The sequence below is a fragment of the Periophthalmus magnuspinnatus genome, chromosome 11 (genome assembly GCF_009829125.3).
Source record: "Periophthalmus magnuspinnatus isolate fPerMag1 chromosome 11, fPerMag1.2.pri, whole genome shotgun sequence".
Taxonomy (NCBI): Eukaryota; Metazoa; Chordata; class Actinopteri; order Gobiiformes; family Gobiidae; genus Periophthalmus; species Periophthalmus magnuspinnatus.
In genome coordinates, this window is record NC_047136.2 from 25053604 (window position 1) to 25069971 (window position 16368).

The window sequence follows — 16368 nt, forward strand, 5'->3', positions numbered from 1 at the left end:
GTTTTTCAGTGCAATAAAAACAACCAAAATGAAAAAAAAAACATGCTTTTATTGTAATGAATTTTTTTAGCTAAAAAGTTCCGCACTGGGGCTTTAATCAGATTTAAGATACCTTTGCATATTTTAATAATGCAAATGAAAAAACTGCAACAGGTACGGTAGATTTAGAGATGCAAATAACATGAAAGCATTGTTTTCTCACAGAGAACAATTCACCAAGTCCTTAGCTAAATTAGACAACAGTTATTCAGCTTCCACATTTCTATACTTGTCTTATAGGCTGTTAGACTGCAAATGTGCACGAGTGAAATCATTCTACAATGTTTGCCATTTTAAGACACAGGCAAAAATGACATTAGCAGTAAAGCTTTAAGTGGTCTTTATGATGGAACAATGAGTGGTTTTACTCGTACTAAGTGGACACTATTCTTTATTGGGATGAGTGGAGCTGTTGTTCTCTAAACTACAGCAGATAAAAAATGTTACATCATTAATCTCAATCCAGTCAACTCTCGCTATAAAATGGCCACTGAAACAGCCTAGAGCCATGGTCAAGTTATTGTTGCAGTTAGGTGTGTTCTGCATATAAGGAAATACACAGAGGAATTTTTACATTTTTTTGGCATGAAGAGTTATTACATTTTTTTTTTTTAAATCAAATTTGAGGATGAAAGCATATTTGTTGACGGTAACAAGGAGGAAATATTATTTTTAAGTTATAATCAAACTCCAAATTGTCTAACACTAATTTTGATCACAGTTCCATGGCACAACACACGTCAATGATGCTGTCACACAGAGCTACACACAACCCCATGTATGTCCCTAATGAGAGGTTCAATTGTTTGTTGGTGACAGCCAAAATTGCACCGTGTGGCACGAGTCTCACAACAAGAAGGCTACTGTACTGCACTGCAACTCTATGTGTAAGGAACACTGCACATGGGACGATATAAAGGCAACCATTCTTAAACTGAAATCTTGAAAGCAAATACCACTTGAGAATTTTTTTTTTTTTTTTAAACATTAAAAAAACTAAAGGTCAAAAGGACCACACACTTTGTATTGTGTTAATGATCTCTATGTGCATCATCTTTCTATATATTTAAAGTGAAATGGTTAGAAGACTAAAACAGACAAAACCTAGCTTAAATCAGTTCAAAACCTAGACTAAACCAGGACTAAAATGAGAAATCAGGACTATGCTTACAGTTAAGCTGTTACTGTATATTTTATTTTCCCATATAAGGATATTTTTCCCTTGCATTTGACCCATCCTTCAACACTGCACAGGCAATCTGTTAGGAGTAGGCCCCACAGTGTAGCACCAGGGGACCTACCAGATCTTGAGCTAGGCTTGGTCAGAACTAAAACAAAACCAGGACTAGAACAAGGCTAAACTAGTACTAAACAAGGAGCTAATCTAACATCAGGAAAAGACATTTGACCAGGCCTAAACCGGGATGGAACCAGGCTTGGGATGTAAATCAAAAGTCCAAGCAGCAAAATAACAAACTAGTGCACCACAGTTTGGAAACCACTGATAGAAACATCTCATTATGCTATAGCTTATATTTACCTGAAGAAATTATTTAAAGAGCCCATATTACGCTATTTTCTAATCTATGATATAATGTTGTTTCCTCATCCAAAAAAATACCCAGAATTATGTTTTGTTTCATTCTCACATATTTAACACACAAACCCCGCAGATTTAGGCTGAGTTCTTTTCTCAAACAGAAAACACTCTGTTCCACCTTGTGATGTCATGCGGTAATACAGGAAGCACTCCACTGTGTTTTTAAACTCCATACATCTTCACTAGAATCATTTGGATGATTTCAGCCAATCTCTACTGAATTAAAGGTAAAACGTAGCTGTTAACTTGAAAGCTACCACTGCATGACACATTTGAGCCTCTGAGATGTAGACAGAGTAATAATAAAGTGTTACTCAAACATGTGTGAATGAAACGAAACACAGCTCCAGGTATATTTTTGATGAGGTAACAACGTTCTAACATGGCTTATAGCTCACAAGAGTCAATTTTGCGTAATATAGGACCTTTAAGAGCCAGAACTTTTGCTAGTAAAATCTGTAGGTATGTTTAAATAATATGCCTTTTGGAGTAAAAGTGAACGCTGGCAGGCAAATCACCGAGTCCCTTAAAACGGAAATGTGGCCTTTATGTAAATGAGAACAGCTGCATCGAATTATCCTGTAGAAGCGCAGTGCTGCTCATTGTAGGGTATGCACAATCACGCACGCATATGCAGACTCCGGTAATGAATCCATAAAGACACGCTGCAGTTTATTTGGGCATATGAATGAATATTATGTCCTAACGTGATTCAATGTTTTAGTTCTGTAAAATGAAGAATCAGTTACACTGGTGCAGCCATCTGGAGATGGCCTAGAAAGTATATATGCAGAGTACAGCTTGAGAAACAGAAAATGAAATCAGGTTAAAACAAATCAAATCAGGTTAAAATCGGGGTGAAATGATTGAAGATACAGATTTTACAGCTGTTCTATAGAAAATAATGAAGCGTGATTTAAATGTTTTCCATTTCGATGAAGCACAAGTCTCAAACTCAATTTGACAGTTGGCTGGATAGGGAAATGAGGATTGTATTAGGGACTAAATGTATTGCTAAATGATCTGCTTCGATAGAGAGGAGGCAGGCTAACGGAGTATGACTTTACAGGATTTTAAATGTATAGGTGATTTCTATGGCTGGGGATTCAGACTGGAGTTTATTTGTTGAGAGATAACTACTCTGCTGTTAGCTCCTCCCTCAGAGAAAATAAATGTTATTCTGAAACCATTGCAAATGTTGTGATGTGTTTGTTTTTAAAAGAGTACAGAATATTTCTTTAAATAGATACTTAGGATACTTAAAGTTAAATTTTTATGTTTTACTGAGTTATATATCTTTTCTGCAACATTTTATTTAATTATCATAAGCAATTACAGTTTTTAAATAGCAGTAATAAAATCTATGGGAGCAGTGGAGCAGAAAGGTTATCAGTGTCACTAACAGGCAATAGATCAATAAGTACATAACCTTGCTTGTAATAAAGATAATGATTGTCTGTGTACTTAGTGCCAACCTTCTCAGTAACTGTAAGTAGAGCTCTGCCAAAAATCAAAAGATTGATAAATCGTAATCAGAACTTTGATTGATCTTGATGATAAGGCAAGTGCATTTTGATCGACAGGTCTACAGTCGATCCTGTGGCAGTAATAGTACAAGGTACTGAAGAGGAGTCACCGCTCACTTGTTTAGGTGAAAGCTACAGTACGTTTCTTTATGTCTCCTCATGTGTTGTCGCGTTTCACAAGTTTTGACTTAAATCTGCACAATTTGACTACATGTTCAGTGTCTTCCTCAGCCTCTCGAGTGTGCGGTGCCGTCTGCCCCGCTCCCCCTCCCTCTCTCTGATCCAGCCGCAGCTCCTCACCTTTTCCCCTCTCTTTCACTCCTCTGATGCATCTCATCATTATAATCCAAGTTACGGAAAGTAAACAACTATTTTCTCATCATTTGAGTGAAACTTAAGACCTGATTTGGCGATGGTAGCGGTAACACGTGTTTCTGCTAATAGTGGTAAAGCACACATGCTTTTAGGCTTAATATAATTTATACTAATGCATTCCAACCTTTTAATGTGGATTTCTACGGAATTATCCTGACACTCTGACCTCTGAACGTGAAGTCCAACTTCACCACCTTTTTTTTCCATAACACCCTAATCACCTACACTAATCAAACATGTATGCCTCATCATATCCAAAGAAGTTTGTTAGTATAAGTGGTAGCAAGTAGTACACATCTCGATTGAATGATATATCAGCTATTGTCCAACAATAGTAATGTGTTTTATTTAATTTCAAGCAGCATCATGTAACTTTGTTGGTTTGATGGTTTCCATGGAAATAAAAAGTTAAAACCATACTTTCAAACATTCGCAATGGATATGGATAATTTTATGTCATATTTTGGAATATTATAGCCAAAGGTACAACATTTTCATAAAAACAAGCAGGAAGAGGCCAAGTTAAAATCAGGTTTGAGGAGATGTGAGCACACTCACAGTAAGGATGCATGTTATTCTAGATTTTTGAGTGTAAGAAAAGCATCTAAAATGAAAAAACATATTTCTATTTTAGTCTATTTTTTTGGCCAAAAAGTTATACTTTCTAGTCTTTCTTTAAGGTTTTGTGGGTTTTATGATGACTGTAAAAGATCTCGGTTGACGGCAAGTGGGTGGGTGAGTGATGGAACAAGTCTCCAGCTATGACCGCTTCAATGCACAAAAGCGTGTATGGAAACACTTCAGGAATTCACTTACTTTTATTGAGACACGGCTATTGACTGAATTGTCTGACTGACAATAGGGCACTATGGTGTAATAACACTGTCATTGTCAATGGCTCTTGAACATGACAAGCTAATACCTCTACAACGGTCGGGGTGGTTTAGCGAGCCGCGGTTTAAGAGAATAGCCATAGATAATGAAAAGTTGAGCTGTCCTTCTCTGAATCATCCAAGCTGAACCTCAACCGGTCACAAGCCATGAGTCGTAGAAATGAAAGTCGCATACAAGGTCGTGTTCACTAAATCCATTTGAGTCTGCGTCGCGGTGAGAGTGTTAACCTCAAGGTGAATGGGTGTATTTGCATTCTGCTGGTCTGCTATGAAAAATGCATGCCGCTGATGAGAGGGCTTCCGCGAGCCAGACTTACTTGAATAGCCTATTGGGCACAAGCAAGCACAGATTGTTACTGCAAACATGATGATGGCGGTGGATTTGGCAACATGAGGGGAGGTTGACATTTTACAAATAGGGCAGAAATGTGGCGTAATTAGACATTCAGTGTTGGAGCTGTGATGGAGGGTAATAGAGGATTATATGGGTCATGGCAACACAGGAGCATGATTTTAAATGATGTGACACTAAAAGGCACACCACCAGCTGTTTGCTACAATAGAATGTGAGCAAGGTTGGCAAATTGCAGCTACAGTTGTAAAGCTAAGTACAATGCAAGCTAATAAAATGTAATTACCTTAAAGGGGCCTATATCAACCAATAAAGTTCTACCTTTCCGAGAGATATTATAAAGTAAAGCAAGTAGTTGTCGATTGCAATGTTGTAGATAGAAAGTTCCCAGAAGCACAGTACAGATCAATTTTAAGCGTGTTACTAGCTAATAAACTAGCAACAATTAGTTAGCCACATTTTTTGTGCAAGATTAACTTGAATTTATAATTACAAATCAGCCAAACTAACAGATACCTTTTGAAAACAACAAAAAATGACCTGTTATCACTTTTAAACTCAAAGCATTACATTAAATGTAAAATAAGTTAGCAGGTTAACGTTTCTCCAAGCTAATTAAACGATATGCTAATTGGTTCAGCCGACAAAAAAAGGACCCACGCTAGCATCCACTTATTGAAATGGACTTAGTTACACGTATGTAACAGCAGTAATGTGGCTTTTAAAACTCCTCAGTCATATAAAAGCTGTTAGGGAACACACTGGCACCTTGTTAAGAAGTTGTAATTATATTTGACTTAAGTGCCGTTTGGTGCAGTGGGTGTACACCGCGAAAAAAGAAGGGGCTGCTAACAGTTTCCATGGCGCTATTCGGAACCACATCCCCCGCGGGGTGTGTGCACGCTAGCTGTAGTTTTAGCCGCTAATATGTGCAAAAGTTGAGTCCTTAACATCAATAATATGCATTCATGTTAAGCAGCCCGTGCTAAGGAGCACTCAGTTCCTTCTTTGGCTTTTTAAAGAAGTCAGCAAGACACCTCCACTGAGCTGGAACAACACGAAACCAAATAGCATCCGAAATGTGCCTTATCTACAGGCTTAGTGGAGCAAGAACGCGGCGCTGCCAAATTTTCATCCTGCCGCACAAAAGACAGAAAGGATACCCCCTTCTTGTGATCTGCCCCCCTCCCCACGAGCTCCGATAGCACCGCCGCCCCCTCCCTATCCCCCCCTGCTCGCTCTCGGAAGAAGAGATCATAATAAATGTGCGTGGTTCCTCCGGTAAAGAGTTTGGAGATTACGCACGGCACGGCTCACCTTTGCTACGCAGGCTGGACGCACGGCGGCGGGAGAATGCTGTTTACAATGGCCACAGTGTAGTCCGTAATAATCCGTACTCGGGGTGTCCGCTGCTCTGACTGACTGAGCTGCTGCTGCTGCTGCTGGAGAATGTGCCAAACAAGCGCGAATGCCCTGATAGCTGTAATTACACACAAGGCTTCCGGTGTGGGGACGGTCCTGCCACAATAAGAGCGCGATGTTTAACTGCCAGCAAGGTGCCAAAGATGACCCCCCTGGAGTTTATGTCCAGATGAGTTTTAGTGAGAGAGCCACGCCGTGCAACTGCCCATAGCACGTGGCTCTGTTCACATCTAACACACAATGAAGAAGAGGTTGAACAAAAAAACTTGCATTGCATTTGAACCTTTTTAAAACATTTTTCTACCAAAGTTCAACAATAGACTGTACTGTAGTGGAATAACAACAGAGAATTGAAAAATACAGTACACAGCAGTCAGCTGTGGTGTGATGCAGTTCTGGAGGTAGATAAAAACCCAAATTGTATTTTGGAGTCTCGCTGTGGGGTGCCCTTAAAATACAAAGGAAATTCTGTTTACCTGGTCTAGAAGATATAGACCCCCTCCCCCTCTCTCTGTCTCTTTTCTCTGTCTGTCTCTCTCTCTCTGTCTCCTTCCCTCTCGATCTCTTTCTCTATCGCTCTCTATCTCACTCTCTTTTCTCTCTCTCTTTTTCTCTCTCTTGTCTCTGTCTCTCTCTCTGTCTCCCTTTCTGTCATCTCTCTCCCTCTCTCTCTCTATCTTGCTTTCTCTATCTTGCTCTCTCTCTTCGCTCTTTCTTCTCTCCCCCTCTCTCTTTCCTCTGTTTTTCTCTCTTTCCTGTCTCTCTCGCCTTCTCCCCCCCTCTCCTCTTCATTTCTCCCTCTTTCCTTTCTCTATCTTTCCTCTCTCTCTTTCCTTTTTCTCCTCTCTGTCTCTCTTTCCTCTCTTCCTCTCTCTATCCTCTCTCTGTCTTTCTCTCTCTCTCCCTCTGTGTCTCTCACTCTATCCTCTCTCTTCTCTTTCCTCTCTCTTCTTACTCCCTCTCTCTTTCTCTCTCCCTCTCTTTTCTCTCTCCATTTCTCTTCCTGTCTTTCCTCTCTCTCTGCCGTCCCTCTCTTCTCTCTCTTTCTCCCTCTCTCTCCTCTCTCTCCCATCTCCCTCCCTCTCTGTGCTCTCTCTGTCTCTCTCACTCTCTCCTCTCTTCCTCTCTCTCTTTCTTCCTCTCTATCCTCTGTCGTTCTCTCTTCCTCTCTCTGTCCTTTCTCTCCCTCTCTGTTTCTCTCTCTCCTCTCTCTGTCTATTGTTCTCTCTCTCCTCTCTCTGCCTCCTCTCTCTTCCTCTCTTTCTTATTCTCTCTCTCTCTGTCTCCCCCTTTCTCTCCCTCTCTCCCGTCTCCCTCTTTCTCTCTCTCTCTTTCTCTCCCTCTCTCCTATCTGTCTCTCTCTTCTCTCTTCCTCTCTCATCCTCTTTCTCTCTCCCTTTCTCTTTCTCTCTTTCCTCTCTCGCTGTCCCCCCTCTCTCTCCTCTGTCTCTACCTCTGTCTCCCCCCCCCCCTCTCCTCTCTTCCTCTCTCTCTCTCTCTCTTCCCCTCTTTCTCTCACTCTTTCTTGTAAACTTCTTTGTTTAAAACTCTGTGTTAGATTTTATTGAGTTTCTGGCCTTACTTCCGATCCTATCTGTCTGTGTAATCTAACTTGACTGTCCAGACCGTGCAGACCGCCTCCATGCGTGTCCCCACTCACCATGGATGTGTTAAAAGAGCTCCACACGAGGGCGCACTAACCCTGTTTTGTGTCTTTCATGATTACAGACTACAAAGGAAGTAATGAAAAGCTATTTTACAGAATCCAAAATTAGAAAATTAGACTTTGTGTTAAATTGTTGTTTCTTTGCATCCTTTTTTCTTCAAAATGTCTTTTTTTGTTCTTCCCAAAATGACCCATACAATTTTAATGTGGTTTACATTATATGCATATAAAATACCTTTGCTGTATGAAAAGATTTCCTAAAGGGTAAATCATTTAATGAAAACTTTGGGCATCACCTGGACTGACCATTGACCGCCAGTCTCCACGGCGGAACCATTCTTCTCCATCTCAGTTTCCGCTACGTGGTCAAACATCGCTGCACTCGTGTACCAAACATGCGCCATTGAAAACAAACGTAACCGAGACGGTAGACTTTTTTCATTGATTGCTTCAGTACTCTATTAGGTTTAAATTGTATTTAGCTGACGTTTACGTAAACAAACAGACATGGAAAGCATTTTAGAGCAACAGCGCCGCTATCATGAAGAGAAGGAGCGACTTATGGATGCGAAAACGAAAGAAATGTTGCACAAAAAGTCTACGGTAAGAAGTTCGCTGTAGCCTTGGTATAATGTAAATTACTCAAAATTTTCATTCGTAAAATAATTTTTTTCTCTGATTTCACTGGCAGCTTCGGGACCAAATTAATTCTGATCATCGGACAAGAGCAATGTTGGATGTAAGTTTTATTTATTTAAAATGCTAACACCGGCATGCTAACAGCTTTTAGCATCAAGATCAGCACCAGTTTCAGGTGCTTGTTTGCTCATCTTGCTAATGTGTCTATGTGAAAACTGCTACTTATAGATACATCGGTTACTGTATTCTTTTTTTTTTTTAATCTTGTATTGAGTTTTATTCATAATATCAATCTACTGTCGCCATCAAAGTTACCTATTGGTAGTGTTTAACTAAACCAATAATAATTATAGTAAATTCATGTTGTAATGCCAAACTCTTTTACACTGTTGAATTACTTTGAATAAAAATTGAAAGAATGAAGAATTAACAACAATGAATTATTTGTTTCACATAGCGGTACATGGAAGTCTGTGCAAACCTCAGAGACTCGTATGAAGACAAAGATGGGTAAGTGTTTTAAATCAATAAACTTACTTGACCAGTCAGTAGAGATGGCATGGTATGATAACATAGGTCTAAATGCTATCAAACCTTGTATTTGCTCAGGATGAGGAGGGATGAACTGGCTGCCATCTCCGGACCCAATGAGTTTGCAGAGTTCTACAACCGGCTCAAACACATCAAGGAGTTTCACAGAAAGCATCCAAATGAGGTACTGCTCTCTAGTTGTGTATGACATGTCAACTCTTAGAAGAATATGAATTCATTTCAGTATTTTCTTTCCCTAGATTTCCATTCCGATGTCAGCTGAGTTTGAAGAGCTATTTAAAGCTCAGGAGAACCCCAGTGAAGAGGCTCAGAGTAAGTTCAACTATATTGTTATGAATGACCATTGCTTTAAATCACTGTATCGTTTCTGTGTAAACTCCGCACACCTGACTGGGCGACAGGTGCGTAGGAGGTGAAGCACTTAACTAAAAACTAAAGAAAAACTCCCGCACACTGTCTCACTCTTAATGCAATTTTATTCCATACAACGTTTCGGTCGCTCTGACCTTCTTCAGGTATAAGGACAGCCCCTTCCGCTCCCCTTATATAAATCAAGGGACCGCCCCCTATAGTTTAATCAACCAATGGTCGTAAGACACATATATTCACAATCAGAACCCAAAAAAACACCCGCAAGATTGTGCATAATTTCCTTTACAAAAGTTGACTGAAACGTTGTATGGAATAAAATTGCATTAAGAGTGAGACAATGTGCGGGAGTTTTTCTTTAGTTTTTAAATCACTGTATCAAACATGTTTACAAAAATGTGACGACAACAGATAACTTCACAAAGGTGTTATTGGTTTCATAAGTTATTTATTAATAATTATTGTCGCAATAATGAAAATATTGAAAATATAAAATGTAGATTTGTCTATACCAAAACCTCTTTGTGATTTAAGGCAAGTTTATTTGTATAGCACAATTCATACGCAAAGTAATTCAAAGTGCTTTACAGAATAAGAAAGACATTAAAATCACACATATAAAACATAAATAATCACAACTAATCATGATAAAATTAACATTAAAACAGAAGAGTGCAAAATGTTAAAAAAAAATGTAAAAAGAACTGTTTTGAGCCTGGATTTAAACATTTAAAGCAGAGCTGCTTTAAAGTCTATTGTCTGAGCCACAGGAGCCAGTGCAGACACCTGAGCACAGGACTTATGTGCTCATACTTCCTGGTTCTAGTCAGGACCCAAGCAGCAGCGTTCTGGATGTACTACAGCTGTGTTAACACTCGTTTGGAGAGGCCAGTGAGCAGGACGTTACAGTAGTCTAACCTACTGCAGACAAATGCATGGATAAGTGTCTCTAAGTCTGGTTTTGACAGTATACCTTTTAATTTTTGCAATGTTTTTACATGTTAAAAAGCTGCAGATGTTATTGATCTAATGTGGCTGTTAAAGTTCAAGTCTGAGTCTATTATTATCTCCAGATTTCTAGCCTGATTTGAAAGTTTTAGGCTAGAGGTGTGAAGGTGCTTGTAAAGAAGCATTTTATGAAGCTAAGATATTCCCTGATTGTGGGAAAGGACTGGTGTGGGCAGAGTTGTGTTTTAAAGTTAATCATTCATTATTTGTTAGTTACAACTTAAAATCTTAACAGATCATCATTGACACCAATTATCAGCCACAACAGCAAAATATTGGATATACTAGAATTGACTGATAAAATATATTTTGGAGAATCCTTAAAGAAGACATAATATAGTGGCATATGCAGTTCTAATCTGACATCTGTGGATCAATATGTTACATTTTAAATCTCAATATTGATCTATAACGGCTTAATAAAAAACAAGTTTGCTGACTTTTGTGTTAGAGAACTGCACTGCTCAATGGGAGCAGATATTGCCATAAACATAATCGCAACAAAGAGACGTAACTGTTGGCACCTCCGATGGATGGCTGCACGAGTAGCGCATATTTTTCAGTTGTACAAAAATGACTGTGACGCTGCTGAATCCTTTGTGTATAATAGAAAATAAAATTTGAGAGCAAAGTACATAGCAATGGAAGCACTGACATCTTTCATACATGAGTTATACATTAGTCAAACGTGCATGAATAACTCTAAATACAACTTCGAGTGGGTAAATGAGAAGGGGAAACAACTATAATGTGGTTAAAAGCTCTGAAAAGTTTATTTTTGCAGAATAGTCCTGCTTTAAAAAAATGGGCTGAAGTTTATATTTGCATTGGTTTAAATATAGTTATCATAAAGTTTGACCAAAACTTTCATTTTTACGGCTAATGTACTTTTGCTTCATCACAACCTCAACATCTAAAAACATTTTTTTTAAACAATGATGCAAAAATAAACCTTTTATACATTGTTTCAAAAATTATAATGCTTCTCCTAAAAACAACACTAGATATTATGGCTATAAATTATTTCAAGATGTTATTTTCCCAGATCTGGTGGAGTTCACAGATGAGGAGGGATATGGCCGCTACCTGGACCTGCACGACTGTTACCTGAAATACATCAACCTGAAGGGCGCCGAGGTGCACAGCTTTGGACTCATGAATAATTCACCGCTAGCACCGCTCTGCGCTCCAGTCCACTTACCTCTGTCTGCTTTTCCTCCTCAGAAACTGGACTATATCACCTACTTATCCTCATTCGATCAGCTCTTCGACATCCCCAAAGACAGGAAGAACGCCGAATACAAAAGGTAAAATTTGTTATACTAAGTAAACCAAGCGCTCTTTTGTGACATTAATTGATAAGACAATTCTTTTAAATGCAAACTTGACATACAGGTAGCTGATTTGGGGAAATATTTTTCACCACTTATGTAGAGCTTAACAGTTTAAAATGGCTTATGTATAAAATGTCTTGTTGGTGCCTTTCAACAATAAGCTGAAATTTTGATTTCTCAAACACAGACTATAGTACAAAATATAAACACAATTATTTCTAACAAAGAGAAGATGGAATAGTGATAAAAATAAATGATACTAATGGCAAAATAATTGATTGTTGTTCCAAAAGTTGACCAGAGTACTTATCAAGGTGCTTTAATATTTGCGATCTTACCAAAAGTAAACTTAATAACTAAAATTGTGATTCATTTTCTTGTAACCCTTGAGAAACATATTTAACCTGGCAAAGGTACTGCTTCACTAATACATTTATCTGCCCTCCTCCATTTGATACTTCGGTTAAACCTTAAACCATAACCTTGCAATGAACACATGAACTGGTTGATTTAGGTATTATTTTATATTGTTTGTAAGTATTTAATGAAAAGTATACCTTCAGTAAAGTATTAAAGATAGTGTATTATCCATGGCAATTTTCCATAAATGTATGAAATGATACACTACAACTTCACAAACTTGATGTGCAGTAGTTTTATTAGCCAAATGCTCGCTGATTGTTTTATGATGGCACATTGAAGGGGGAGTGACATGGTGTGGGGAGCAAAAGGAGGGGAGATTCAGAGCGTCAAAAATGAAAGTGAAAATGACAAAATATGTTAATACATTGTTTTTGGCAAATATAGCCTTTTCAAAACTATAAAAGATAGCATGATGATCTAAATATGTATGTTGCGTCTGTGTAACACCTAACACCCTCAGCAAGTGTAATACCCCCTCTTTAAAATAGTGGACTGTGTAAAACCTCTTGTGCTGTTGTAGGTATCTGGAGATGCTGCTGGAGTATCTGCAGGAGTATACAGACAGAGTAAAGCCTTTACTGGACCAGAACGACCTGTACAACAAAGTGCTGATAGAGTTTGAGAAGAAATGGGACAATGGCACCTTCCCTGGCTGGCCTGTGGGTATCTTTTCTCCTTAACATGACTTGCCTATAAATGACTTGAACTATATTTTTTATGGCACAACATGTTTTATAAAATGTAAAACTATTTTCATTTCAGAAAGAGGCTAGCAGTGCTTTGACTCATGCCGGAGCTCATCTGGACCTTTCCGCTTTTTCGTCCTGGGAGGTAAACACTAAAATGTCTACAGTTATTACTAAAATTCCTAATATGTTAAGATGTTGGGTTTTATTTTGGCTAAATGTGTTTTGTTTTACAGGAATTGGCTTCCTTGGGTCTGGACAGGTTGAAGTCTGCTCTCATGGCTTTGGGTTTAAAATGTGGCGGGTAAGCTAATCATACACAGCAATACAACTTATGTATTATCAAATATTTGTTGTTGATTACTAAGTTCAAAGCAACAACTAAAATAAATGATATCTTTTAAAGAGTTATTCAGAGTTATTTTAAAGGTTCACCATGTAACTTCTCTGCTGGGGGTTGTTAGGGGGGGCTAGAGAGGACCACTGAAGTTCTTTATGTAGGAAGTAAAACATGAGGTGTAGAGTACAGAGGTGCTTGGCTGTTTCTGTCCCCACAACTCTTGTTTTAGTGCTTAAGCAGGTTTATCACAACTATAAGAGTTGCTCCTCTGAACTGAGTAAAACATATGTTTATGGCAAAGTAAGTGAGTGCAAAGACAAGTTGTATGATATAGTTATTATTAGGGAAAATACTTGCAACTAAGGGTTATTTTAGTAGTCAACTAGTCTTTTTTGGGGTGTTTTTTTTTTTAGTTGACAAGTCAAATGATTATTTCTGTTGAAACTTTGTAAATGCATTATGGTAATGGTCACATTTTATATAGTGCTTTTTCACCTTCAAGCACTTTACATCAATCACATAAATGTGGAAATATGGTGACTGAAGGCTTTTAAGTAAAGAATATTTATAGTGTATTATTATTATTATTTTGACATTCTGATTTATGATACCACTGTCTTTGTTATAGTCCAGATAACAATTTTGTTGCAGCCCTAGTTATTATGCCCACCTCAGACTAGCACATATTGCTGTGTCATTGGGCAAGACACTCCTCACACCTTGCATAAACCTATGTATGAATGGTGTAGAGAGGCACTCTGTCCTAGGGCTGTTAAAGCTTGACCACAGCAGAAAGAGGAGTTAATGAAGACTAGAGTGTAGTGCTTTGATGGGCTTGGCAAGATAGTAAGTCGCAAGTCAAATTAGTATAGTATAGTCTTTCATAGCCAAAAAATATTGACCCCACTGAAACTTGGAGGCTGAAGGGGACCTGATGACTTAAATAAGTAAAGGAAAAGCTAATGATATATGCAATTAAATGGAACAAAATTGGCATACCGTCTCGGCCAGGTTGATATAAAGAGTAATATAAAAATCTTTGTTTTGACAGAACTCTTGAAGAACGCGCTCAGAGATTGTTCAGCACTAAAGGCAAGTCCCTGGAATCACTGGACCCTTCTCTGTTTGCTAAGAACCCCAAAGCCAAGGGCCCAAAAAAGTAAGTACTTGTGAACCTGTACGTTTAATTGTATTAAATAATGCTTTTACTAACATGTATCACTTTTACAGAGACACAGAGCGTAACAAGGAGATTGGTTTCCTTGAGTCTCAAGTTTATGAATACGTGGAGATTCTTGGAGTAAGTTAATAACTGTACATATCAAAAGTACCACATTTTTTGGACTTTGGGCTGAGATATTGGACTTTCTTCAACAGGAGCAGAGGCAGTTGACTCACGAGAATGTCCAGAGAAAGCAGGCGCGCACAGGGGAGGAGAGAGAAGAGGAGGAGGAGGAGCAGATCAGTGAGAGCGAAAGTGAGGACGAAGACAACGAGATCATCTACAACCCCAAGAACCTGCCACTGGGCTGGGACGGAAAGGTTAGTCTGTACTACAGTCTCTAAATGCAGCGTGTCTGAATGATAATTTTCACATTATGTGGCATATAGTGTAGATCAGGGATGACGAGCTCATTTTGGATCACAGGTAAATTTTCAGGCGACATAAACATTAATATAAACCAAGAAGTTAAAAAAGTATTGCTTTCAAATATAAATGTACAGCAGCATGTGGGAAAAACTAGGATTTTTCCGTGGTTGAATTAGCAATAAGCCACAAACAAGATAATAAAACCTAAAATTAAAAAAATCTGTCATGTGTGGATTTACTGTTGTCTTTATAAATAATGTTGTATTCATAGACTTCCATCCTTGTCTCCATCTGTTAATTTGTATGAACTCCTTTGATTGTTCTTTCCGGTTTCCCTCAGCCCATTCCATACTGGCTTTACAAACTCCATGGGCTCAACATCAACTACAACTGTGAGATCTGTGGGAACTACACATACAGAGGACCCAAGGCTTTCCAGAGACACTTTGCAGTGAGTGTAGTTCATTTACCATAAGCTCCTTAAGCCCCAACAGGTAATTTAGCCAATAAACTGACAAAAATTAAAGCATGTTAGGTTTTTTTGGGGGGGTTGCATTTATTGAATAGAACATGCATCCTCTCTGAGGGCTTGCATCTCCACAAACTTGACTCTTGTTTGGCCTGGAGGATTACCTGAGGCTTTCAATTTATTATGATATGTAATGCTTTTAAAATCTACATCCTACCAATACCAATATGAACATTTTTTTACCTTGTATAGTTTGAAAAGGCAACAATTTAACTAAAATGTATTACACTTACCTTTAAACGTAGTAATTATGTTATCAGTTGGATGGAAAAATATGCCAATCTTATTATTTTTTTTATCTTAGCAATTTATGTTGATGCATATTGGACGAAGTGACAGTTTTAGAACCTTATGTCTAAACTAATTACATTTTATCACTTGTTTTTCAGGAATGGAGGCACGCTCACGGTATGCGCTGTCTGGGAATCCCCAACACAGCCCACTTTGCCAATGTCACACAGATTGAAGACGCAGTTTCTTGTAAGTGCTCTATTCTCTTCCCAATAGTAAATTTAGTTTCATACAGTGTCAGTCTGGAAAGTAAAATATTGATTGATTTTTATAACTAGTGTGGGCAAAGCTCAAGTCCCAGAAGGCTTTGGAAAGATGGCAGCCAGACACAGAGGTTGGTATTATTCAGTTTTATACATCACAATTGTAACTATTTTCTATTATATTGTATACACGTTTGTATTTTTTATAGTTTATTATTATTATTATTATTATTATTATTATTACAACAGGAGGAGTATGAGGATTCTATTGGAAATGTGGTGAACAAGAAGACGTACGAGGATCTGAAGAGGCAGGGCTTGCTCTAGATCATTTTATGACTTCATTTTTATTACGTCTTTTGCTTTTTATGTAAGTAATATAGTAATGGTGTTTTATGGCTACCCTTCATTCCCTCATCATTTTGTAATACGGTAACATTGATCCTTATAATAAATACAGTACTGCCACTGTTTGTTTCTAATGAATACTTTGTGTGAGATTAAATCTATAAACTCCACGGCTCTATTCT

The 16368-nt window shown here is 38.2% G+C and overlaps 2 protein-coding genes across 2 annotated transcripts in view; one reads left to right on the top strand and one right to left on the bottom strand.

Moving 5' to 3' along the window:
* LOC117378586 (ubiquitin-conjugating enzyme E2 E2-like) overlaps positions 1-6244 on the bottom strand; it is a 107054-nt gene extending 100810 nt beyond the window's left edge. The window contains exon 1 of the mRNA XM_033975212.2: positions 6103-6244. The gene's annotated coding sequence lies outside the window, so the exon portion shown is untranslated. The remainder of the gene's footprint in view (positions 1-6102) is intronic.
* Positions 6245-8237: 1993 nt separating this feature from the next.
* Positions 8238-16356, top strand: sf3a3 (splicing factor 3a, subunit 3). Its single transcript, XM_033975387.2, has 17 exons — positions 8238-8476; positions 8565-8612; positions 8970-9022; positions 9122-9227; positions 9304-9376; positions 11487-11578; positions 11666-11748; positions 12719-12857; positions 12961-13029; positions 13121-13188; positions 14276-14383; positions 14455-14524; positions 14602-14766; positions 15156-15266; positions 15734-15824; positions 15914-15969; positions 16088-16356. Exons 1-17 carry the CDS (start codon positions 8381-8383, stop codon positions 16163-16165), a joined length of 1506 nt encoding a protein of 501 aa, XP_033831278.1. The 5' UTR covers positions 8238-8380; the 3' UTR covers positions 16166-16356.
* The last annotated feature ends 12 nt before the right edge of the window (positions 16357-16368 follow it).